The sequence below is a fragment of the Marmota flaviventris genome, chromosome 3 (assembly GCF_047511675.1).
Source record: "Marmota flaviventris isolate mMarFla1 chromosome 3, mMarFla1.hap1, whole genome shotgun sequence".
Classification (NCBI taxonomy): Eukaryota; Metazoa; Chordata; class Mammalia; order Rodentia; family Sciuridae; genus Marmota; species Marmota flaviventris.
This window is the reverse complement of record NC_092500.1, coordinates 8,482,852-8,509,765: the sequence shown is the minus strand read 5'-3', so window position 1 is coordinate 8,509,765 and position 26,914 is coordinate 8,482,852. Positions and strand designations below refer to the sequence as shown.

Below are 26,914 nucleotides of genomic sequence, written 5' to 3'. Positions count from 1 at the left end.
TTCTCAGAATGGTGCATGAGGTAGACATGGCAAACCCTTTTCATCAGGAAGCTGAAGCTTCAAATGATTTAATTAGCCAATAACAGGCAAAACTGAGTGCTCACTATGAGCTGGGGCGTGCTCCAGGCACATGCTCCTGGTTTAACTGAAGCTCCTCTCCACTGCTATAGGCGTGACCATAATAGGAACCCAGGTGGCATTCAGAAGTCATGCTGGCCCATGCCTATAATCCATTAACTTGGAAGGCGAGGGCAGGAAGATTGCATGTTCGAGTCACGCTTGGGCAACTTAATGAGACCTTGTTTTAAAAAAGTCACTGGGGCTGGAGGTATAGCTCAGTGATAGAACACAGTCTTAACATGTGTGAGTTCCTAAATTCAATCTCCAAGCACCACCACCAAAAAAAAAAAAGTTGATATTATGTAAAAATGCCTATGCTGAAAAACACCTGGATATCAGAGAAGAGGTTTAAGGAAATTATTATACAAACTGGTAGGCTATGTTCCATTCAATTCTTTCATCTTAAAAGAAGTAAACACTGGGGAATGTGGACAAGAAAAGATGACTATATATTCAAAAACACTTTTGGGGCCTGCCAGTCCTAGGTATGTGCTCTTTTATTATAGTATAGAGATCAGCACAAAAATAAGGCCTTCGTCGTTACCAAAGGCTTTATTTTAGTTTTGGATATTTTCGAAATGTATTAGTGGCTAAGGAAGAAGGTATTATAGAATTAAAGATGGTTGTTAAAAGACTTTAGTATCTGAATCAGTCTTTCTCCGTGACAACATGGAAAAATCCATCTTACCACCTTGGGTTCTTAGCGACTTTGTCCAGACCTCGCCAGCCACACACGCCCCAAATTGCTCCCCACCATTATCAGTAATTTCATTGACTATTCCTTCTAATCCAGTTTAGACTTCATAGTCCATAATTCCAATAACCTGCTGCTAATATTCATAAATTCCAGCAGGGTGTGCTAGTGCACACCTGTAATCCCAGCAGCTCAGCAGACTGAGACAGGAGGATAGCAAGTTCAAAGCCAGCCTCAGCAACTTAGTAAGACCCTGTCTCAAAAAAGGGCTGGGGATGTATGTGGCTTAGTAGTTAAATACCCCTGGGTTCAGTCCTTGGTGCCAAAATAATAATTATCTATTATTATTATACACACACATTTTTCCCCCATAAATTCCTCTGCCACTCTGTTTTGTTGATGTGACAAAATCCCCACTTTGGGGATTCTATTCTCTACAAGCATGCAAAAGCAGCCCAACATTGCTGAGAGAAAAGTCTCTACAGGGCAAATAAGGACTCCTTAAATTCTCTATAACCCACAACCAGGTGGCCTGGCAAGTGTCCTGTGCTCATCTGATCAGCTTGCTCCTTGCTCCCCCTCCTTTAAGACCTTTTCTTCCAGGCACTGGCATGCACCTGTAGTCCCAGCTACTCTGGAGGCTGAGGAGGGAGAGGTCTTCAGCCCAGGAGTCTGAGGCCAGGCTGGACAATGTAGTGAGGCCCCAGTCTCAAAACAAAAGAGACCTTTCCTGATTTCAAATCTTAAACCCCATGCTCCTTCAGCTGAGGATTTTGCCCACCAATACATGGGGGAAAACAGAGGTCTAAGTGTAATTCCCTGAAATTTTTGTAAACCCTAAGCAGAGATGTCTCCCTTCCTCATGCTAGTCCCTCCTCTAGTGTTTGGAACCCTTCCCTTCCTGCTCCCTTGGGTTCCTGTCACCTCCTTGTCCCCTTTCCCCTCACTGTTCCCCTGGGGCCTCCTGCCCATAGAGGTGCCCCTCCCAGGTTACAACACTGCCTGTGAGCACAGGTGCTGGACCTGCCTTGCCAGCCACTGTCTCATCTTAACTCCGTCTGGTTCCTGCCCCTGCCATTCCTCTGTGCTCACCACAAATCCTGGCTTTCCATCTGCTCTCCAACATGTTTCTCTGTCTCCTGTGTCTTGTGCTTTGGTCCCCTTGTGTCTGTCCCGGAGCCATTGGGTCCCACCAGTGCTCAGACCAGGCCCTCCTATTTTTCTTTCTTCCAAGAGTCTAGATGATGCCATCCACATTCCTTTTTTCTTTTTCCTCAGATTGTGTACCCCTCTGGGCTCTGTCCTAAACTTCCTGTGTTCCCGTCCTGTTGCTCCCCTTGGAGGCTTTCACCCTGCCCTGTATTTTTGTTTTTGTTTTTTGTAGTTGTACAGAATGCTTTTATAATTTTATTTGTTTATTTTTATGCGGTGCTGAGAATCGAACCCAGTGCCTCACGCATGCTAGGCAAGTGCTGTGCCGCTGAGCTACAGCCCCAGCCCCCAGCCCTGTATTTTAAAGTACACTGTTAATACCAATTCTGCACAAGTTTATCTTCAACCCAGACGTTTCTACTCTCCTGTCTATCCAACTACCTAACTGCCTGTTTCTAAGACTAATGGACAAATTGCTTCACCCTCCTGGTCAAATCTACTCCTCCCATCCATTTTACCCTTCACAGCTCACCTTATTTATTCAAACCCACACCTCCATCAGGAAGCCTGTGCCACCAGGCTGAGGAGGGAGAAGTCTTCAGCCCAGGAGTCCGAGGCCAGGCTGGACAATGTAGTGAGGCCCAGTCTCACTACATGTCATGCATGTGGATCCACAAACGTGTCTCACCGCCACCAACTCAGGTCCCACTCTATGCTCACCTGGACCAATACAGCGTTATCCGTTCTCTTCCTCTTTACCCCAGGCTAGACTGTTCCCTGCATAACAACCAAACTTAGGCATGTGCTTACCCTCCATGGACATCTCTTGAAATGCAGACTCCACACTACTGTCTACAAATCCCCAAGCTGCTAACTCCCTCTAAGCCCACTCAGCACAGGCCCCCTGAGCCTTCCTTTTTCCCAGTGACACCAAAATCCTGCCCACCTCATGGCCATTATCCTTGTTCCTCTGTCCCCCACACCATGGCCTAATCTCTGACCAAATAGGAAGCCTCACTTGGTTATTCTGTCAAAAACTAGCTGTTGGGGCTGGGGTTGTGGACAGTGGCAGAGCACCTGCCTAGCATGTGTGAAGCACTGGGTTCGATCCTCAGTACCACAAAAAATAAAAAAATAAAGTTACATCAACAACTAAAGAATATTTAAAAACAACAACAACAAAAAAAAACTGTTACCACCTCCAACTATCCTAAGGAACTCTATGCTCTTGTCCTCGTTGATTTTCTTCACAGAACTTATCACTATCGCCAGGCGTGGTGGCACACGCATGTAATCCCAGCGGCTTGGGAGGCCAACAGGAGGATCACGAGTTCAAAGCCAGCCTCAACAACAGTGAGGTGCTAAACAACTCAGAACCTGTCTCTAAATAAAATACAAAATAGGGCTGGGGACGTGGCTCAGTGGTGAGTGCCCCTGAGTTCAATCCCTAGTAACCCCCCTCCAAAAAAAAAAAAAAAAGAAAAAAAAACCCTGATGACTGTAAAATTATCTTTCTTATTATTCACCTCCTTTACTGGAATTACAGGAATGTGCCACCATGCTCGTTGTTTTTTGTTAGTTTGTTTTTGTTTTGTTTTGTTTGGTGCTGGAGACCACAAAACCACTAGTACCAAAAGGAGCAGAGTTTATCTATAATAAACTGCGTGTGTTATATCCAGCCCTTACCTTTGAGCTCCAGACCTGTGTATGTAATTGTCTACTCACCATTTGGAAGCATTTGGATACCCTGCAGACTCAGTAAGTTCTAAACAAAATTTGGTCCTGCCTGCTTGCCCTGCCTCACCCTGAGGTAGCTGGCCTCACTAAGCATAATGTACCCAGTAATAAACATGAAGAACCTGGAATCACCCTTGATTCTTCCTCCTGTACTCCACCAACCTAGCTGATCATACCTGAGACTCTTTCCTTTTTTTGGCCCTTGTCCAAGCTAGGCCACCCACACCAATAGGTCTTACTGAACTCACTGCATTAGCATAGCTTATTTCTCACATCCAGCAAGTCCAGTTCCCTGTCCCTATTTTTTTTTTCCCTAGTGCTAGGCATTTAAGCCAGGCTTTGCACAACTAGGTAAGTGCTCTGCTACTAAGCTATGTCTCCAGCCCCCTGCCCCATCCATTCTTTTTTGGGGGGAGGTGGTCCCAGGGATTGAACTCAGGAACACTCAACCACTGAGCCACATCCCCAGCCCTATTTTGTATTTTATTTGGATTAGAGACAGGGTCTCACTGAGTTTCTGCCTCACTGTTGCTGAAGCTGGCTTTGAACTCAAGATCCTTCTGTCTCAGCCTGCCAAGCCGCTGGGATTACAGGCATGTGCCACTATGCCTTTTTTTTTTTTTTTTGGTGCTGGGGATGAAATGCGGGGGCACTAGACCACTGAGCCACATTCTCAGCTCTATTTTGTATTTTATTTAGAGAGATGGTCTTATTGAGTTGCTTAGGGCCTTGCTAAATTGCTGAGGCTGGCTTTGAACTTGTGATCCTCTTGCCTCAGCCTCCCAAGCCACTGGGATTACAGGCGTGTGCCACTGCATCTGGCTTCCATTCTTTTGTTTTGTTTTCAATGTACATAGACTACATTGATACCCAGGATGATATTTTTCCAAAACAAATCTGTGGCGGTCATCCTTCACTCTAAAGCCTGTTAGTGGCTTCTTGATGCTTAGAATAAAACTTCAAATATCCTTATTTCCAACAAAGTTCTTGTCTGACTTCCATCTACTTCCCTAAATTCACCTCTTGCTCTTACCTTTGTCCTTTGTACTCCAGTCTCATGGTATCCTATTGCCTAGTTCAAGGTGAGACCTTGAACTCACATATACACTTTGGTATATGTATCTTGGAATAAATGGCCCTAATGAGTAACAGGATATTACGTCAAGAATTTGAAGTCAGATCAGGTGTGGATGTGCACACCTTAATCCCATTGATTTTGGAGACTGAGGCAGAAGATAGCAAGTTTGAGCCCAGTCTTGGAAATCTGGCAAGACCTTGTCTCAAAATAAAAAATTAAAAGGGCTAGGGATATAGTTCACTGGTAGAGTACCCCTGTATGAAATCTTCAGTACTTGGGAGATGGGGAAATGACAGCACCTGTTTAAGAACCTAAGCTTTTAAAAGCTGGAAATAAAAATGAATATAGAAGAAAACAACCAAAGACTTGTTTGTTGAATTAGACCACAACTGAGAGGAAAAAAAAAAAAAACTAGACTCTGATTGAGAGATGTTGCTCCAGTTAACAGTGACAACCATCCAGCCTTTAAAGATCAAGAATGCTTCAGAGGACCTGCAAACTGAGGAGGTAAGCCCTGCAGTTCTGCAAGAGGTTTCCCAGGGAGGAAAGGTGAGTTAAATCTTGGGGGAAACTCCCACCAGTTCCTTTTCCTGGAGGGAGAGAGAAATAACCAAGAAGGAATAGCTGGGAAGGGAGCAGCATCAGCACCTGTCAAAGCAGGAAGGAAAGAGATTATCTGAAATGCTAAATATTTCAACCAACTAGGGGGTGTGAATGTGTACAGGAAAACAAGATAAAAGTTATTTGGTGCCTGGCATGGTGGTGCACACCAAAGAGGCTGAGGCAGGAGGATCGTAAGTTAAAGGCCAGTCTCAGCAAATTAGCAAGGCCCTAAGCAATTTAGCAATACTCTGCCTCAAAAAAAAAGGGGGGGGGGAGTGGCTGGGGATGTGGTTTAAGTGGTGGAGTGCTCGCCTAGTATGCGTGAGGCACTGGGTTTGATTCTCAGCACCACATAAAAAAATTTAAAAATAAAGATATTTAAAAAAAGAAAAAGAAAAAAAAACACTGGCTGGGGATGTGGCTCAGTAGTAAAGTGCTCCTGGGTTCCATCCCCAGTACAAGAAAGAAAAAGAAAAATGTGGTGCAAAAATGATAATGACATAGAGGTGACATTGGGAAGTTTTGCCCCTTTTTCTGTCCATCTCTATTCCAGGCCCTGCATGCCATCCCCAGCCATATTAACACTTTTTTATGCAAATATAAGCAAATAAATACATAAGTTAGGGAACAAGTCCTTTTGATTAGTCTTTTGGAGGAAGTTATTGGTGATCACTGAGTACGATTTGGAGGAAGGGAAGAGAGCAGAAGTTTTATTGAAGTGCTAAGGATTAAAGCAGAGAGTAGAATGAATTTGTTGAACCCCAATTGTCCCAGACAGTGAGTAAGCCAGGGAGCCAGCATCTTTTCTTGCCTTCACACCTCACTGCACTCCTGGGATCATCAGCCACATTTTGCAGGTGAGATGACCAAAGTGCCAAAAGATTTAAGTAACTTGCCCAAATATAGGGTAGTGCAAGTAACAGCAAATATGGGGTAGTGCCAGGAGTGGTTGAAGAGGAAACAGCCAGAAAAAAAGAGGACTTTACATTAAGGAGATACCAGGGCAAGTTGTAACAGAGCAAGGGCCTGCCACGGAGCCAAAGGGGTCCTCAGTTACTGGTTCTTGTGATCATGCCAGAAAGATGTTAGACATGTCACTCAGAGTAGCAGGCATAATTTTATTAGAAAAGGTAGAAGGGGAAAGAGGATATTTAAGGGAGAAGTGGATCCTCTCAAGAGAGGAAAGAGATGGCACACCCCTCCTGTCTACAGTTTTATTGGGGGGAGGGGTCCCAGAAAGTTTCCAGACAGTCCCACCCAGGTCAATTTTGACTTGATTGACAGCAAGATTGTGTCAGACTTCCAAATCCCCACTGGGCATGGATGGTAAAGCTCCAAGGCAACTCTGGATCACTTTGGCCTATGCTGAATGGTTCTAATTGTCACATCTCTCCCAGTTCTGGAATCTTGTCTGTGTAAGGCTCATGAAATTTACCCGCTTCCTTGTAACTTGTGTTCTCATTGGTAGACAGCAGCCTTTCAGACCTGCATTTCTCCTGCAGATAACACATTGTTTGCTGAGGAACATAACATATCCTGTGGACTTAAGCCAGGCAAGACAGTGGGTAAATTGCTTTTTTTAAAGAAAGCTCGTGAGGATCAGCACAGTAGGCCCAATTTATAGAATTATCTCCTTGACCTCATATTCCCACCACTCATGATTATTACCTATTAAAGTGATGATGTTTCTTTTTCTTTTTTTCTCTGTGTTTGTGTGTGTGAATGTTACTGGAGATTGAACCCAGGGGTTCCCTGAGCTCTATCTCTAGCCCTTTTTATTATTTAATTTGAGACAGAATCTTGCTAAGTTGCTCAGACTGGCCTTGAATTTGGAATGCTTCTGCCTCAGCCTCCCAAGATGCTGAAATTACAAAAATGTGCCAACATGCCTAGCTTTTCTCCCCCACCCCCACACCCCACCTCCAGTACTAGGGATGGAACCAAGATGTGCTTTACCACTGAGCTACATCTCCAGCCCTTTTTAAATTTTTTTATTTTATGACAAGAATTTTGCTAAATTGCCAAGGCTGGCCTCATCTTGCATCTTTCTGCCTCACCCTCCTGAGTTGCTAGGATTACAGGCATGCATCCCCATGCCAGGCTGAAAATGTATGTATTGTGGAGGAGCCCTATGCATTAAAAAAAAAAAAATATTAGAGAATGGAGCAAAATAGAGATTAAAGATTTAAGACAAAACAACTGACTAAATGGAAAGGTAAAAGGCTCCAGACAGAAAGTCCTATTTGGAAGAGGAATAGTGACATTAAAGTGAATTTTAGGCAGATAAGAGGGCTAGAAGACTGAGGGATTATTTGACTCTGCATGGTTTCATAGTGGAAAGGGAGAACAGAAATCATAGTACATCAAAGCAACAACAGCCCTGAAGCCCTCTGGAAAGAGGGTGAAGTCACAGGGCGTGGTGGCCCAAGTAATCCCAGTGATTTGGGAAGCTGAGGCAGGAGGATCTCAACTTCAAGGCCAGCCTCAGCAATTTAGCAAGACCCTGTCTCAAAATAAAAATAAAATGGTAGAGCACCCCTGAGTTAAATCTCCAGCACTCCACCCCACCCCCACCCCCACCCCCACAAGTTCCCTCCAGCAAAACTCGTTCTCTGCATCCCAAAAGGGGAAGCAAAAGAAGACCATGATGGTGAGCCCAAGTAACTGGTAGTCTTCTCTGATGGATGACCAAGGGTTTTTGTTTGTTTGTTGTTTTGTTTCTTTTTTAGCAGAACCAGGGATAGAACCTGGGGGCACTTTACCACTGAGCTACACCCCCAGCCCTTTAGATTTTTGAGAAAGTGTTCCACTAAATTGTCCAGGCTGGCCTCTAGTCTCAGCTTTGCGAGCTGCTGGGACTGGAAGAGAAAGGTGCTCTAGCCCGGGGGTGGGAGGATGGTGTGACCTGGGCATGGTAAGTGAGCGCAGCGTCCAAAGAGGGGCGGATCTGGGTTTCAGGTCCTGCCATGCTTACTGGCTGGGTGACTCTCAGCCGGTCTTTCAGCTTCTTTCACTTCCCTCATGAGGAATCTGGCAGAAATCCATTTTTAATCGCATTTTGGCACAAGGGGCCCACTTGGTACACAATAAATGTCAAGTTCCCTCGTTCATCTTTGTTGCTGCTCGGAAAGGCGCTTGGTGCCCTGCAAGCAGCAGGAATGAAGTAGGGTGTTCGGAGTATACCAGGCATCACTGAACTGCTGACTCCACACTCTTAAAAGCAGATCTTAGTGTGCCTTTTTCGGATGGAAAAGTCGTGGTGCAGAGAGGCTCACGGTTCTCATAAACGAAGAAAAACGCTGCAACCCTACGTGGCAGAAGCCTTGGAATCCTCCAGTGGCCCCAGCGCTCAGAATCCCGGGGGGCGGGACCACGCGGAGGAAGTCCCACCCCGGTGAAGGAAGTCACGCCCTCCCTGTCTTCCGCTTCCGCTCCTGCGCGTCCTCACCACTCTCGTGGTGTCGCTTGTTGGGGATGGCTGCGGTAGGCGACCATGGCGCGCCTGACAGCTACCGCTCACCGCTTGCTTCCCGCTACGCCAGCCCCGAGATGTGCTTCGTGTTTAGCGACAGGTACAAATTCCGGACGTGGCGGCAGCTCTGGCTGTGGCTGGCAGAGGCCGAGCAGGTAACGGTCCCAGGACTGAGGGACGGGCGGGCAGAGGTGGCTCCACTCCAGCACGTGCTGGGCGGGGCGCCGAGTGTGGGCTTGGCCAGGGAGCCTGGGCCCGGCTATTTTAGGTCTGGTGTTCGGTGTTCTCGGAACTGCGGCCCCAGGAGGACAAGGGCAGGAAGCCTGGAGCCGCACCTGTTGCCTGCCATCCTTAGTTCTGGGAGTTTGATGCGCAGAAGAGCGATGGGAAATGCAGTGTATCCTCTCAGGGAATGCTGCTAGGCCATTCCTGCTGCAGTCCACCTCTGACTGCGCTCGCTGAAACTCATTGCCTACCGTAAAAGACCCCGTAAGCTTGGTAGAGGTGTCTGCTCATTGCACCAGAGAAAAGCCAAACCTGGAACTCGCCTGGTCTGCAGTAAGCCCCCCAGCTATTAAGAGCGGAGCTGGGATTTGGACCTGGGTTAAGTCCCGAGCCTGAGCTGAGCGTTTAAGCCATTTCATCTTCCATAGTGCTTGTGAAGTAAGCAACAACACTAGAATCTGTGTTTTCTAGGCCACTCTTTCCAGTTCACTGGGCTCTGCTTCGCCTCTGAGAAGGGAAGATCCGGGTAGGAGTTTATTAGATGCGATTTATGGTTTCTTTTATTCAGGCAGCATGTACAGCTACTCAAACCGTGCGTTTCAGAAATAAGTTCAGAGGGGCCTTACCACAAGAGATGAAGGAAACTGAAAGTGATCCAGAGAGCTGTAATGTTTCTTCTCAAGTTTCAGAGTAAAGTGCCACCACAAGCAAGGTTGCAATGTCCTCGCAAAGGGCAAAGTAAAAAACGGAACAGTCTGGTTAGTGTCTAGGACCCTAGAACCTGGAACTCCCCAAACAGGAAACTTTGATCCTAGATTCCCTGCCTAGCCCCCATCACTGTGCTTCAAACATCAAATGATATACTTATGACAGACATTCATGAGGTGCCTTCTGTGTCCCAATCGCTGCTCCAATTTTGTGTTTTCCCTGTAAAAACCCAAAATAAGACTACATTTTGTAGCTCAGGAAGCCCCAAAACAACCTTGTAGGGGAAGTATTATTAGCCAGTTCATGTCTGAGGGAATACAGGTATTGAGAGATTTATGGACTATTGGCTCGGATAATAGTAAACAGTAGGACCTTAATCATGAGTTGTGCTTTGGGATATACTGTATATACTCTTCTTGTTGGATATTCCATTCTGTATATGAGATTGATAGCAGTCCTTTTGAGATTGATAGCAGTCCTTGAAACCATTTATTGTCTAGTCTACACATTATCTGAATGCATATAATTTTTGATCTGGATTATTTGTTAGAGTAACTAAATTAGCAGCATAAGTTATATCATTACTTAAGTGGTTGAGAGAAAAAAGCACTAAGGGAAAACCACTGGGAAATGAGTGACCAAGAGGAATGCAGAAAATTGCAGTAGAGAAGAAAGTACAAGTTTTGACAAGATACATTGCTTGTCTTTAAGTGTCTGCCAAAAAAAAAAAAAAGTTTGGGAGAGAAAGCACATGTCCAAAGTGTGTCTCCCTCCTGTTTTACTTAAAAAGGAACCCTGGGATGTCAAATCTAGTGATGATCTAGGTCTCAGGCAGTTCTGCTACATATGGTCACTGAACTCTTGAAATGTGGCTAAGAACTGAATTCTTTTTTGGTACTTGGGATTGAGCCCAGGGGTGTTCTCCTACTGATTCACATCCCTAGTCCTTTTTCTTTTTTATTTTGAGACAGGATCCCACTAAGTTGCTTAGGGCCTCTTTAAATTGCTGAGCCTGGTCTCCAGTTTGTGATCCTCCTGCCTCAGACTCCCAAACTGCTGGGGCTATAGGAATCTGCCACCACACCTGTCAGGCCTTGTAAATTTCAAGTGAGATTTGAATAACTTCATTATTTTGAATCCAGGGTTCTGAATGTGGATGATCACCTTTCCTCATTACTACCCTCCCCGGGGTGGGATGGGGGATTTCTTAAATATATCATTTTTTTTTCTGCCCCCTGCTTTTTGGGTAGGCTAATTTTTCCAGTGATAGATGAATGTAACATGTAAATGTGTTTATTTTCTCATTGCTATATCCTGGAATTGCTTTCAGCTGTACTGAATTGTTCTACATAATTTGTTGGTGAAGTTTACAGAATACTTAATTTTGGTTTCTCTGAGTTAATCCATCTAGGTTAAATGTAAATGTACCACACTTACGTGACAAACCTTAAGGATTAAATAATAAATAAAACAGAGCTCTACTTGAGGGCCGTATGGTGGTATACTCCTCTACTCCCAGCACTAGGATCCTTTGAGCCCAGGAGTTTAATACTAGCCTGGGCAACATAGTGAGATCCTGTCTTTAAAAAAAAAAAAAAAAATCAAAATCAAACCCAGAAAAACAGTTTTCCTCTCACAGAGTATACATATATTCTAGATTGGGAAGACAGTAAGTATGTAAAAAATGTCATGTGGTGATAACTGTTATAAATAAACCAGGCCAAAGGATAGAGTGACACAAAGGTGTTTTACAGTAAAGTCAGAGAAGACCTCTGAGTAAATGACAATTGAGCCCAGAGGCTGGCACATAGGAGGCAGTAAGCCAAGAAGAGGTGTAGGGACAGAGGGAACAGTCAAGATCAGGATTGTTTTATATATTGGCATTTAGTTAGGATATAATTTACCTTGATTTATTGACAAAGTTCTTTCACACAGTACTCCTTCCCCATTCCCCTCTCCCCCTGTTTACTTTTAGGTTGGTTGCCCCAGATTTTAATTTGAGAATTGGGTGGTAGATTATCACTAGCATTTTTTTTTTCAATGTCACTTCAAGTAATTGTGACATTGAGGTTGTTTGACTTTATTTTGCCTCTTCTGCAGACATTGGGTTTGCCTATAACAAATGAACAAATCCAGGAGATGAAATTAAACTTGGACAACATCGACTTTAAGATGGCAGCTGAAGAAGAGAAGCAGTTGCGACATGATGTTATGGCTCATGTACATACATTTGGCCACTGCTGTCCAAAAGCTGCAGGCATTATTCACCTGGGTGCCACCTCCTGTTATGTTGGAGACAACACAGTAAGAGCCCATGTTGTTTATTCTTAGGACTTTGTCTTTACAATGCATGTATAAATTTTAATTTTCCAAAGCATTCTTCTTTATAAATTTGCTGTGGCTTTAGAAAAGAAAGGACTATAACTGTTAAGTGAAACCTTTAACTAGTAAAGCCATCTTATAATCAAACATGGAAAAGTAAAAGCAAGTATTTTCCTGAGAGTTCACTAGGTACCATGCCCTCTTCTGACCACATTATAGGTTTTATTTTATTTGTTTATACTTCACAACCACCATAAGAGATAGATACTATTATTTCCATTTTTAGACAACTTTTCTCAGTTTTAAAAACTCAGTGAAGTTTACCATTTTAAATGTACAGTGAGTGGTAATAAATGAATGTATTTGCTCGGCCGTCACCACACACTGGTTTCTGAGTACATCTCCCAGGAGTTCTTTCCTGCCAGTTTGCAGTCAGTCCCTGTTCCTCCCTCCTATCCCAGAAAACCACTGACCTGCCTTCTGTTTCTGTTTTATTCAGCTTTTTTGCTCCTGTGACTAAAAAACCCTACCAGCACAATTGTAGAGAAAGAAAAGTTTATTTGTAGGCTTAAGGTTTCAGAGGTCTCAGTCCATAGACAGCAAGCTCCATTCCTTGGGGCTCATGGTGAGGCAGGACATCATGGTGGAAGAGTATGGCTGAGGGAAGCAGCTCACTTGATGATCAGGAAGCAGAGAGAGATCTCCACTTGCCAAATACAAATATATATTTCAAAGCCATGCCCCCAGTGCTTTAACACCTCCAGCCACCTTGTCTGCTTTCAATTACCACTCAATTAATCACATCAGGATTAATTAACAGATTTGGTTAAGGCTCTCATAACCCAATCATTTATCCTCTAAACCTTCTTGCATTGTCTCACCATGAGCTTTTGGGAGACACCTCACATCCAAACCATAACAGTCTCTATAGTTTTGCCCATTACAGAGATTTTATACAAATGAAATTGTGCCTATAGCAAAGAATAAAAAGGGGGCATGGCTCAGTGGTAGAGTGCTTGCCTGGCATGTGTGAGGCCCTGGATTTGATCCTCAGCACCACATATTAAAAAAAAAAAAAAAAAAATCCACTGACAACTAAATAATATATATATATATATTTTTTTTTTTAAGAGAGAGAATTTTTAATATTTATTTTTTAGTTTCCGGCGGACACAACATCTTTGTTTGTATGTGGTGCTGAGGATCAAACCTGGGCCGCACGCATGCCAGGCAAGCGCGCTACCGCTTGAGCCACATCCCCAGCCCCACTAAATAATATTTTTAAGAAATAAATAAAAAGGTCTGGGGACATGGCTCAGTGGTAGATACCCCTGGGTTTAATCCTTAGAAACACACACAAAAAATGTGGGCTGGGGATGTGGTTCAGTGGTGGAGCATTTGTCTGGCAAGCATGGGCCCTAGGTTTGATTGCCAGCATCACAAAAAAAAAAAGAAAGAAAGAAAGAAAAAGAAATTTGACCAGTAACTTAAATTGCTGTCAATACTTTGACCCCTCCTCATGCTGGAAAGGACCTCACATGTTAAGCAAGTACCCTACTGCTAAGTTACATCCAGCCCACTTACAGGCATCTATGTAATTGGTCAGATAATAGAAAAACAGTCTTCTTGGAAAGATTCTTTTTAAAAATGTGCCCATTGTAGGGTCGGAGTGCAGCCTAGTCAAGGCTGGATTTAGTCCCCAGTACCCACAAAAAAATACCCAGTGTGTAGCTGGTCTCAGCAGTTATTGTCATGTATAAGCATGTGTTGGAGTTGTCTGAAATACATCTCTACTCTCCCTCAGGAGCAGCTTTAAGTTTTCTAAACCTTGATGTTCTAGTCTGTGCCTTTCCTTGTTAGCAACTATGGTTAGAAAAAAGGAGGAGAAAAGTAGTAGAATGGGAACATATGGCAGTTTCTGAGAGCCTCAGGCAATCCTCTGAATAGATACAAATACATTGACTTGCACATTTTTTAGTCATTTGTAGATACAACATACATATAAATGTGAAGCTTCTGCTACAGTGAATCCCAGAAGTCCTACTGTGCATTTGAAACAATAATCTGAAAAGACCCATCTTTGTTAGCATCTTCTGGCATATACAGTGGGTTGCTAAAGGTGATTTAGCTGCTAGCTAAGAAACCCAGCTGTGATGGTCAGAAAGTGTTAGGTAAAAATACTGTTTGATAAAGCGACCATTGTATTTTTCTTTGCAGGACTTGATTATTCTTAGAAATGCATTTGACCTGCTTTTGCCGAAGGTAAGAGATGGGCGGCTCTCAATTTCCCTCTGACAAGAGATGGGAAATTATATTACAAAACATAATACTAATCTCATCATTTTCTCAGGTCAATGTTCCCATATTGAATGTGTAGAGCTAATTGTCTCTTGAGTTAAAACAATGTAAGTGAATACTTTTTAAAGCATAGCCTTTTAAATGAAGGAAGTAAGGAGAGGCATGTTGCTGGAATATAGGTAAGGATCATGATTTTATTCTGTTTTTCTACAATTGACAAAATAATTTGTGACTTTTTAGGTAATCAGTTTGTTTTTTGTCTTATTTTTGTTGTTTGGGTGTTTTTTAAGTGTTTGGGATTGAACCCAGGGCCTGGCACATGCTAGGCATACACTCTACTGCTGAGCTATATCCCTAAGTCCTTTTATTTTTTATTTTATTTTGAGATGGGGGTCTCACTAAGTTGCCCAAACTGGCCTGGAATTTATAATCCTCCTGCCTCAGTCTCCTAAGTCACTGGGATCAAAAGTGTGCACTGCCACACCTGGCTTCAACCCAGGTTTTTGTTTGCAGTCCTAGGGATTGAAACCAGGGGCTCTTTACCATTGAACTATAGCCTCGGCCCTTTTTATTTTGAGATAGTCTCACTAAAGCCTAGGCTGGCCTTAAATTTACAGTTCTCTTGCTTCAGCCTCCTGGGTAGATGGGATTACAGGCATGCACCACTGTACCTGGCTCAACTCAGTTTTTTGATTGCTGATGGTTATGATCACAGATCAGGGCACTTTAGATTATGAAAATGAAAAGGTATGGATGCTAACTTTCATGAGTTGGAGGTCTAATTTTATGTAAAATCATCTAAAAGTTTAGTTCTTAATTATGTGATGAAGTCATTGTGAATTCACCATTTTTCCATCACGTGGTCTCTTTTGTAGCTTGCCAGAGTGATCTCTCGGCTTGCCGATTTTGCTAAGGAACATGCCAATCTGCCTACCTTAGGTTTTACACATTTCCAGTAAGTGACAAGATTACTTCTTGGGAATTGGATTTCTTATGTGTATATGGATTTCAGTTAAAAGGGAGACTTTGGATTTGCCTATTCTAGACATTTCATATAAGTGGAATCATTTACAATGTGTCACCTTTTGTGACTGCCTTCTTTCATTTAGCCTAATTTTTTCAGTTTTCATTCATTTTGTAGCATGTGTCAGAACTTCATTTCTTTTTCTAGCCAAATAACATTGCATTGCATGGATAGCCTACATTTTGTTTACCTACTCATCAGTTGATAGGTATTTGGTTTGTTTCTACCTTGAATAATGGTAGAATAATGCTGCTGTGAATAAGTCTGTGAAATTAATTTGTTTGTTTATACCAGTAATCTATTAGCAGGAGTTAACAAGAACAAAAACCATGAGATTAACTTGGGGGTGCTGTGGCTTGTGAGAAGCCTACTATAGACCTTAATAGTGCTGTGCCTTGATGTCACTAGCTGTTAGAACTTGGACATATTGCAGCATGATCATATTTTATGTTCAGAAACAAACCATGAGTACATTGATTTAGACTTCAGAAATAAAGCCATTGGTTGTTATGTTAGAGTCCTTTCTCCATAGCATGCTTGCCCTCACAAAGGCTGCTTTTACTACCAATCCAAGATAGCCTTCTCCAGTGTCATTCTCTCTCTAGGGGTGTGGGGGTCTGGGGTGGATACTGAGGATTAAGCTCAGAGGTGCTGTATCACTAGGCTGCATCCTTTTTTATTTTTATTTATTTATTTTTTAAATATTTTTTTAGTTGTAGATGGACACACTATCCTTATTTTATTTATTTATTTTTATGTGATGCTGAGGATCGAACCCAGTACCTCACACATGCTAGGTAAGCGCTCTACCACTGAGCCACAACTCCAGCCCCATTCTTTTTTATTTTGAGACAGGTCTCAAAAGGCTGGCCTTAAACTTGGTGATCCTGCTTTCAGCCTCCTAAGTAGCTGGGATTTCAGGCATGCTGCCTGACTTTATTCTGCTAATTTGTTCCTCCCTGTACCTGCCTGGAATGGCCTCAAGCTTCCACTGGCAACTCAGTCTACAGGGATGTCCCCTACTACTTTGGTGAAATGTTTCCCTTAGTGTTACATAGCTCTTCATTTCACTTCCCCCAAGGTATAGAGTAGATGTGTCCTGCTGCCTGGTCCCAGCTTCCCTCCTTGATATTCACAGTGACTCCCTGGAAACAAAATGACTCTCGGCAAGTTGAAGTTCTTGTAAAGGGACTAGTTTCTTTCCCTACCAATCAAGAGGAATTTTTTTTCCTTGTTATTTTGGGAAACTTTTTGTGTTGCAGACTAGAACTCCAGAGTCCATTGTTTGCCCTGGCTCTGTCAGCTGGAAGGGAACTGCCCAGATTCAGTTCCTTAAGAAAGAGCCACTTGGAAATTCTCTGGGCTTCTTTGAATTTGTACACTAATAGCAATATAACTGGAGGCCCTCGGGAGCCTTCAGGATCCTCCTTAATTATTATTTGCTCAAACTTTTAGCTCTAGTTTTGTCTTCACTGGTTTTGTCAATTCTTAACTTTTTGTCAACCAGCTTCCAAGAGGTAATGGCTGTTGGGCATGTTTGGGCACACCTGTAATCTCAAATAGCTTGGGGTCTGAACAACGAGATTTCCAAGTTTGAGGCCAGCCTCAGCAACTTAGTGAGACCCTGTCTCAAAATAAAAAAGAAAAAGGGCTGGCAATGTGGCTCAGTGGTAAAGCATCCCTGGGTTCAATCCCCACTACCAAATAAAAGAGATAATGGCTCATTCAAAGAAGACATGAAGCCTTTGTCAAGGTACACCTTGGTGTGAGACCTTCATGTGTTCTCTTTGGGTTGTTTTCAGGCCTGCCCAACTGACCACAGTTGGAAAACGTTGCTGTCTTTGGATTCAAGATCTTTGCATGGATCTCCAGAATTTGAAGCGGGTCCGTGATGACCTGCGCTTCCGTGGAGTGAAGGGCACCACTGGCACTCAGGCTAGCTTCTTGCAGCTCTTCGAGGGAGATCACCAAAAGGTATTCTGAAAGTGACCTGGGAAATGCATAAACTTGTTAGTGACAGCCCAAGAAATAAGGCTGGCCTCCAGAATGGATGGAGATTGATCCCGGAATAGTCTGTAAGGAAGTCCAAAGGCCAAGGCAGGATGTATTGTTGATGTACACTCACAGTGGACTCCTGGGTTTCTATTGGGATGTGTCTTTTCTCTCCAAGGTGGAGCAGCTGGACAAGATGGTGACAGAAAAGGCAGGGTTTAAGAGGTAGGTATGTGGGGAAAGTGTCGGCCTCTCAGATAAGTTGATAACAGGCCTGTATTCATTTTACTAATAATTTGATAGTTACTTTTCTGGCCTTTTTTCTCTTAGTTCTACCCATTTTCTTCAATCTCTGACCTGGGTTTTATTTTCTTATGACCTGAATTATTTTTTAATTTTTTTCTTTGCAGTATAGAGAAGTAAACTTAAGGCCACATTCATGCTACGCATGTGCTCTGCTGAGTTATACCTGCTGTCCTGGATTCTCTTCTCTTTCAATTTGCAAGAAAAAAGGAAACTATTTATTTCTGAATTCTTCAGAATAGCCTTCTCTTCTTTGTTTCTTTCCTGGGGACTTCATTGGGTTAGTCTAAACCTGACCATTTCAACTGAGGTCTAGTAGGCTCCATGGCTGCTTCTGCCAGACATTTCCTTCAAGCTTTGGCAGAATATGGGCACACTAGGTCACATTCTTCATTGGGTAAGGACAGCTTCCTAAGGACTAGTAAAAAGGGTGAAACAACAGTTTGTTCAGGAGCAGTTTACTGGTTTACTGGTCAGGTCCTCTGGGTTCAGTGGGACTGAGCACACTACGTGGTATCTCCATGTTGCCTAGTATCTGCTTTTGTTTGTTGAAGAGTCATGTTTTGAGGTTATAACAACTCTGTTTTCTATTTATATCTAGGGCTTTTATCATCACAGGGCAGACATACACACGAAAAGTAGACATCGAGGTGTTGTCTGTGCTGGCTAGCTTGGGAGCATCAGTGCACAAGGTGAGATTTACCATGAAATGGGAGCTTTGGACACCATAGCAGACTGAATCAACTTCAGACTTTCACCCAATCCTGCCTGTCAATCATACTTCAATTTTAATAATTTGGGACCTGTAAACGGAGCCCTTATATTAAGGGGTATCAAAGGGAAAGAGTAGTGTCAGCATTCTCTTTAGAGTTACTTCAGTACTGGACATGGTGGCACATGCCTGTAATCTACTCAGGAGGATTGCAAATTCAAGACTAGCCTTAGTAACTTATTAAGACCTAATATCAAAAAATAAAAAGGGCCAGGAATGTAGCTCAATGGTAGGGAATCCCTGGGCTCAGTACCATAAAAAATAAAAAGCACTTATTGCAAGAATTGTAAAATGTCCATCTCTTTGAGGTTTGTGTTAAGATTAATTTTGCCATTGCCATTCCAAGATGTCTTAAGTAGTGCTTCACAACAGCATTCCCTGCTCCTTTAACTTGTCATCCCAACAAGCCTGAGTGAGATGCTCCCAGGAGCTCTTGGATAGGGTGTGGTGTTCAGTTCAGCATTGGCACAAATAAAGAGCTCACCTTCTCTCCAGACTCATCCCACCTCCTACCTTACTGTCCTGTGTACCGAACATGTGAAATGATGCCTGTTCCTCTGCTTTCCTCCAGATTTGCACTGACATACGCCTCCTGGCAAATCTCAAGGAGATGGAGGAGCCGTTTGAAAAACAGCAGATTGGTGAGTGTTAGGTGGAGACCTGGGAGCATCACAGCTGCTGGAGAGGCATATGAACATGTGCTAAGAGCTCACCCAGAGGCAGGCACCCTGTCCCCTGAAGTCTTTCTGCCTTTGCATCTTGTTGTCTTTCATGGACAGGCTCGAGTGCAATGCCATACAAGAGGAACCCCATGCGCTCAGAACGTTGCTGCAGCCTTGCCCGTCACCTGATGACCCTTCTCATGGATCCACTGCAGACAGCTTCTGTGCAGTGGTTTGAACGCACACTGGATGATAGTGCCAACCGGTCAGTGACGGGGATGTTATAGTGTGTTGTGAATAGGACAAAAGAATGGGCCTGGAAGCAAAAGGATAAATATTTGAGTTTGGCATGGTGGCACATCTATTATTCAAGCTACTCAGGAGGCTCAGGCAGGAAGATCACAAGTTTAAGGCCAGGCTGGGCAATTTAGGGAGACCTATCTCAAAAGATCAGTTAGACTTGGGATGTACAAGCTCAGTGGTAGAACACTTGCCTAGCATGTATGAAACTCTGGGCTAAATCTGCAATACTAAAAAATAAACTAAAAAGGACATATTTGAGCACCTCTGAAATCTCGTAACGAGGGCTAAGGGTGTAGCTTAGAGATAAAGCATTTGCCTAGCATGCACAAGGCTCAGTCCATCTGCAGGACTGCAGTGAAGAAAAAGAACAATGTGAGCTGGGTATGGTGGTGGATGCCTGTAGTCCTGGCTACTCAGGAGGCTGAGGATTGCTTAGGAATTTGAGGCCAGCCTGGACAACAGGTAGACACCCTATCTGAAAGCAAAAAATAATGTGGTGATAGTGATTTAATGTATACAGGGTACTTTTGGAGGAAAGAGGAGGGAATAGTGTTGGCAGAACAAGGAAAAGTTTCAGACTTTTCTTTGGGGGCGGGGGTGTTTGTGGAGACACTAGTGATTGAACTTGGGCATTTTACCACTGAGACCCATCTGAACCCCCAAATCCCCCCTTCCTTTTTTTTTTTTTTTTTTTTTTAAAAAAAAAAAAAAGAAGGTCTTACTAAGTTGCTGAGGCTGGCCTCAAACTTGTGATCCTCCTGCCTTAGCCTCTTGGGTCACTACGATTACAGTTGTGCACTTCTGCACCTGGCTGGCTTCAAACATTTAAGACAAGATAAGAATCATGTTTAAAGGCTAAAGGCAGGAGAAAGAACACCTTAAGTTACTAATAGCTGGGTAGCACTGAGGATTGAAGTCAAATGTGATAGGATGCAGGACAGGATTACAGGCAGTAGCCAGTTTATGGAGGGCCTCATAGGCTCTGTAACTCTGTGAACTAATAGCAGATAATGGTTAATGAGTATTAGAATCTAAAATCATAACAACATTTTTATTAGTCATATGATGGGTCAGAAGGAGTTTATAAATACCTATAAGGTACTAATATGAACATGGTTTTCTAGTACGCATTCAAAGCAGATTCACACAGTACTCTTGTTGTTTGCATAATATTGGGATTTCTTGAGTGGAAAAGAATGTTGTAGTTAAAACTAGCTCATGTGAACTCCCTTCAGAAGTTAGCCTTTTATAAAGTTGTCCTTTGCAATCTGAGGGGATTATTTTCAGGGCCCTTCATAGAAACCCCAAATTTTCAGAAGCTCCAGTCCCTCATATAACATGGGGTAGTATTTGCATAGAACCTATACAGACACTTTAAATCATCTCTAGATTGCTTATAATACCTAATATAGTATAAGTGCTATGTAAGTATTTGTTATACTGCATTATTTAGGGATTAATGTCAAGAAAAAAATATGTGTGTTCATACTGATGCCTCTTTTTCTTTTTTGAATATTTTCCATCCAAAGTTGGCTGAATCCATGGGTGCTGCATGCTTGGTTACAGAGGCCAACTGTAATTTTTAGCAGGTGGTGACCTAATCTGATTTACCTGCTAAGACACCTTGGCACAAATTGTAGAATCAGTCAGATCCTGTCAGAACAAGTTAGAAGGCTGCTTTTAAAATTCTAAGCTCATGTTGGCACAGTGGCTCTGTAAATGGAAAGAAAGGAGGTGGCAGAGTCAGGCAGCTGGGTGCAGAGGGACATTCCTGTAGTCCCACGTGCTTAGGAGGCTGAGGGAGGATCATTGGATCTCACAAAGAATTCGAGCCAAGCATGGTGGTACACACCTGAAATCCCAGCAGCTTAGTAGGCTGAGCCAGGAGGATCTCAAATTTGAGGCCTGTCTCACCAACTAGCAAGATTCTTAGTACCTAGTGAGACCCTGTCTTGAAACTAAATTAAAAAGGACTGGGGTTATGGTTCAGTGTTAAGAGTGTTCCAGGGTTCAATCTCCAGTATCCAATACCCCCCCCCAACCCCCCCCCCGAAAAAAAAAAAGGCAGAGTGATTAGCCTTGGTGTTTGACTGGGGTTAATATAAAGAACTTGATGATTGGGATGACAGTGGCATTTATTGCAGGAGGAGCTCCAAGAGAGATAGCAGGTTTGCAGTAGGGAGGGGGCAATGAGGAGGAAGCTGAAGCTGGGGTTTGAGGTACCTGTGGGTCAGCCAGGGGAATGTCTCAGATAAGGTCTGGCACTGGGGTGAGTGGTCTGGACTAGATGTGGTAGTTTTGAGGGTCATGAGGACATGGGGTGGGGGAAGTCACAGACTGATGAAGAAAACTGCCTGAACAGTACATACAGCATGAAAAGCCAGTGGGCACCTCTTTGGGACATGCCCAAGATATTGAATTTGTAGTGATAACTGAATGGCTGTTTGCTTTGTAGACGAATCTGTTTGGCTGAGGCATTTCTTACGGCAGATACTATATTGAACACATTACAAAACATTTCTGAAGGACTGGTGGTGTACCCCAAAGTAAGATGCCTGGATTAAAAGTAAAGTATTGGGGGGGTTGGAATGTGGGAAGGAGAGTTCTCTGGAGTGTGTGTTTGGGGTGAGTGTTGTATTCTCGTCCATAGGGTGTCTCTCTTACCTGGAACTGTTTTTTTTTTTGTTGTTGTTGTTGTTGTTTTGTTTTTTGTACCAGGGATTGAACCTGGGGGCATTTAACCCCTGAGCCATATCCTCAGCCTGTTTTACTTTTGATTTTGAGCCAGGGTCTCACTGAGTTGCTGCTGAGGCTAGCTTTCAATTCGTGGTCCTCTTGCCTTATCCTCCAGAGCCTCTGGGATTACGGGTATGCACCATTGCACCTGGCCTACATTTCAGTCTTATACTCGAGTTCTTAGAGTAGAGCACTGAATTAACAAATTTGAGGTTTTAGGAGCTGTTCCTATGAAGCAGCTTCTGAAAATTAAGTTTACTTTGATTTTAAAAATCAAAGTAACTGGGTGTATTGGTGCATGCCTGTAATTCCAGTTGCTCAGGAGGCTAAGGCAGGAGAATATCAAGTTCCAGTCCAGCCTGGGCAATTTAGTAAGACCCTGTCTCAAAAATAAAAGGGCTGGGGTTGTAGTTCAGTAGTAGATGATTTCTGGGTTCAGTCCCCAGTACTGAAATCAGTCGATCTCTGGATTTGGTGGGGGTGGAAGGGAGTTTAAAAAAAAAAAAAGTAAACAATACAGTTCAGAATAAAACAACTCATTTCTCTCCATCTGTAACTAATGGTAGTCCATGTCCCTGCTTTGTATTTTACTTGACGAAGTTGGTATCTTTCTATGTATATACTTTCTTGAGGTGTCTGTCTTGCTCATTCACCTTTTCTTTTCTTCTAGGTCATTGAACGGCGCATTAGGCAGGAACTGCCTTTCATGGCTACAGAGAACATCATCATGGCCATGGTCAAAGCTGGGGGTAGCCGCCAGGTGTGCAGCCTCATGCTCTTGGAAAAATTGAGAGTTCCTGCTGTCTTCCCTTAGAAAAACTGTTGAAGAAAGGCTTTTCTTTCATGACCTTCTGTCATAGTATTGGCATAGAACAGTGACTATATTCATTCATTTGTTCATTAGTCCTTCCTTCCTTCCTTCCTTTTTTTTTTTTTTTTTTGGTATTGGGAATTGAACCCACGGGCACATTATCACTGAGCTACATCTCCAGCCCTTTTTATTTTTTTTATTTTTAGACAGGATGTAAGTTGATTTAGAACTTACTAAGTTGCTGGGGCTAGACTTGAACCTGTGCTCCTCCTGCCTCAGCCTCCCAAGTCATTGGGGTTATAGGTGTGTGCCATCCATCGTTCCTGGCACAGTGACTATATTCTGCCATCTTTGGAAAGAGATTGTGTTATACTCAGTTTATTAAAAAATGAATGTGGCTCAGTGGTACAGTGCTTGCCTAGCATATGTGAGGTCCTGGGTTCAATCCCCAGAAGCACCAAAAAAAAAAAAAAAAAATCACTTGCCTGGTGTGGTGGTACATTCCTATAATCCCAGTGGCTCAGGAGGCTGAGGTAGGAGGACTGCAAGTTCAAGGCCAGCCTCAGCAACTTAGCAAGACATATCTCAAAAAATTTAAAAAGGCTGGGGATATAGCTCAGCTGTAAACACCCCTAAGTTCAGTCCACAGTACCAAAAAAAAAAAAGTGTGTGTCTGTCTCATTTGTAGAAAAAGATCAACCTTAGTGAAGGAATTAGGTTTGGGTTTCCGTAGGAAGTGAGCAGGAAGCAAGAGCAAAAAGTTCATGAGGGTTTTGAGAAGAGGATCATCCGTCTCAAGATCTTCCTAAGATGTGGTCAGAGTTGAGATATGTACAGACTGAGGGCACCATCTCCGCCTGGAGCAGTTTTGTTGTGAAGGGTCTAATGACTTGTCAAGTGTGTTCAAACACAGTTATTAGTGGACTAACACTACCACTTTTTTTTCCCATTAGGATTGCCATGAGAAAATTAGAGTGCTTTCCCAGCAAGCAGCTGCTGTTGTTAAGCAGGAAGGAGATGACAATGACCTCATAGAACGAATCCAGTCTGATGCCTACTTCAGTCCCATTCACTCCCAGTTGCAGCATTTACTGGATCCTTCTTCTTTCATTGGTCGTGCCCCCCAGCAGGTAAGCATCCATCAGAAGCCTGAGGAGTCTTCCCCTCTTTACCCTGTTGAATTGAAGAACAGAGGTTACTCTTGTTGGTGCTCTTTTAACTAGGAGGCTAGTTAGAAATCAGAATACATTGGTGGCAAAAGCTGTTTAAAGATTTGGCTGTTTTGAGTTGCCTTAAGTATCTCCCCGCTCTGGATTTCTTGGTATTCTTTTCATCTCACAGCAGTATTGTAAGGGTTGAAATGCGTAGTGCTTAGTGTAAGGTAAGTACTTAAAATGTTATGTCATTTTCTCTTAGCCTTTGGGAAAAGACTAGTCTTATCTGTAGTAGACATAGATAAGGGGGTGAAGAGGAGGTTCATCACTTGGCAGCTGGTCAAGTGGGGCAGGGGAGGAGGAGGAACCAAGAATACCCTCATGGCAGCTGGGTGGAAATGGTGAGGCCATCTCACGGAACATAGGTTGGGCTGGGCTGTGGGAAGGTGGTCTATGTGGGCATTGTGGATTGAATTGCCTCTGGCTAAGGAGAGGTTTTTTTTTGGCAGGGTGGATACTGGGGATTGAACTCAGGGGCACTCGACTACTGAGCCACATCCCCAGCCCTATTTTGTATTTTATTTAGAGACAAGGTCTCATTGACCCTAGTGCCTCACCATTGCTGAGGCCGGCTTTGAACTCGAGATCCTCCTGTCTCAGCCTCCCAAGCTGCTGGAGTTACAGGCGTGTGCCACTGTGTCCAGCTAGGGAGAGATTTTTGATAGGCATTTGAGGAAAACAGATGCTCAGTGTTGGAATAAAGCCTTATTAAATTAGATCTTAGTGATATCAACTGATGCTAATACTTCCTGAACATTTTATTTTGTATTTTTGCTTTCCTCTTTGGCAGGTACAGAGATTCTTAGAAGAGGAGGTATATCCCCTGTTAAAACCATATGAAAGTGTGATGAAGGTGAAAGCAGAATTATGTTTGTAGAGTTGGAAGAGAATTAAATGAAAAATCATTGCTGGTTTGTTAACTTTATTGCTGACACATGAAAGTAATGTTACTGTAGTGCCTTGTTTTACAAAAATAATTGTTACCTTAAATTGATATAGTCCTTTTTTCTTTCTAAGGTTTAACACTGCACAACAAAGTGAACTGTACTTAACTCTGTGTTTTGTTTTTTCCCTGCTGTTGTGGTTGTACTGGGATTGAACCCAGAGCTTTCTGCCACCGAGCTACATTCCCTGGCGAGTCTGGCCTCAAACTTTTGACTTTCTGGCCTCTGCCTCCTGAGTTGCTGGTATTACAGGTGCTCTAAGGTCCCTGGCTGAAAAAAACCTGTTGTTTAGAAGATTTACATATGACCCAGAATTAGGAGAATAACTAAGATTTCATCTAACAAGGATAAATTTAAATCAGCTTTTAACTCGGTATGAGCCAGAACTGAGAAAACAGTTCCTGATCTAAGGGTAACCCAGAGCACCAACATCCAAAGAAGATTTTGTTGTAAAGTAACTCATCCCCACCAAGATGTGTTCTTATCAAATGTAGTCAACTGGACACAAATTTAACTAGTTAAATTTAGTTAGTTCTTTTTTTTAGAGAGTGAGAGAGAAAGAGAGAGAATTTTTAATATTTATTTTTTTTTAGTTATCCACGGACACAACATCTTTGTTTTGTATGTGGTGCTGAGGATCGAACCCAGGCCACATGCATGCCAGGCGAGCGTGTTACTGATTGAGCCACATCCCCAGCCCCCCTCGTTAGTTCTAAATGTAATTAGAAATCAAAACTAAGCTTGGTTTCTCCGCTCTGAATTGTGGTATGACATCTTTACCTCATGAGTGCTATGTATAGAGAAATTCTTAAGAGGCCTGTCTTCTATTCTAGACAGGAAAAAACACATCAACAATACTAATATTGCATGGAGGAAGAGTGACTTGATTATCTTTTGTCATAAGAGTTAAAACCAAGATCAGCGGCTGGGGTTGTGGCTCAGCGGTAGAGTGCTCACCTACTAAGTATAAGGCCCTGGGTTCGATCCTCAGTACCACATAAAAATAAATAAAGGTATTGTGTCCAATTACAATTAAAATATGTGTATAATTTTTTTTAAAGCCCAACGAGATCAGATCAGTATTTTTCTTTTTCATTTTTTTTTTCTTTTTGTAACCAGGGATTGAACCCAGGGATACTTAAGCATACATCCACAGCTCCTTTTTTCTCTTTGAGACAGGGTCTCACTAAATTGCTTAGGGCCTCTCTAAGTTAGTTAGTTGGCTTTGAACTTGTGATCCTCCTTCCTCGCCTCTCAAGCTGCTGGGATTTCAGGTGTGTGCCACTGTGTCTGGCTGAGTACCCATTATTAAAAGTCTGAGACAGGTTTGGATCCAGACATTGGAATGGTTAAGAGTGAGACTTCCCCTCCTCGTCAGCTCAGGCAGAAGCTGAAAGCTACCTAATTGTTGGGAATGTTGTGAGGGAGGAAAGAAAGTTTCCTCATAGAAAACAAGGAAACAGATAAAAACCTTGTTGTGCAATTCTGGTAAGCTTCTAATCTGCAGTAACTGGGGGTTTGGCATATTTTTCTTGCTGGGTAATTTCAACAGGTGGCTTTGTTTTTTTTCTTTCCTCCTCTATTCCCCTCCCTCCTCACCAATGCCAATGAAACCCTGGGGCCTCACATGCTAGGATGCTAGGCAAGTTCTCTACCACTGAGCTATATCCCCATCTTTTTAAAATTTTGAGACAGGGTCTCCCTAAGTCACCCAGGCTGGCTTTAAATTTGATGATCCTCCTGT

The 26,914-nt window shown here is 43.0% G+C and overlaps 1 protein-coding gene across 1 annotated transcript; it reads left to right on the top strand.

Moving 5' to 3' along the window:
• Positions 1-8,817: 8,817 nt before the first annotated feature.
• On the top strand, positions 8,818-25,278 carry Adsl (adenylosuccinate lyase). The gene is made up of 13 exons (XM_027928267.2): positions 8,818-9,011; positions 11,890-12,093; positions 14,329-14,373; positions 15,285-15,364; positions 17,236-17,407; positions 17,604-17,650; positions 18,330-18,420; positions 19,072-19,141; positions 19,280-19,427; positions 21,921-22,011; positions 22,872-22,961; positions 23,966-24,142; positions 25,017-25,278. The coding sequence occupies exons 1-13, from the start codon at positions 8,859-8,861 to the stop codon at positions 25,101-25,103; spliced, it is 1,455 nt and encodes a 484-aa protein (XP_027784068.2). The 5' UTR covers positions 8,818-8,858; the 3' UTR covers positions 25,104-25,278.
• Positions 25,279-26,914: the final 1,636 nt, after the last annotated feature.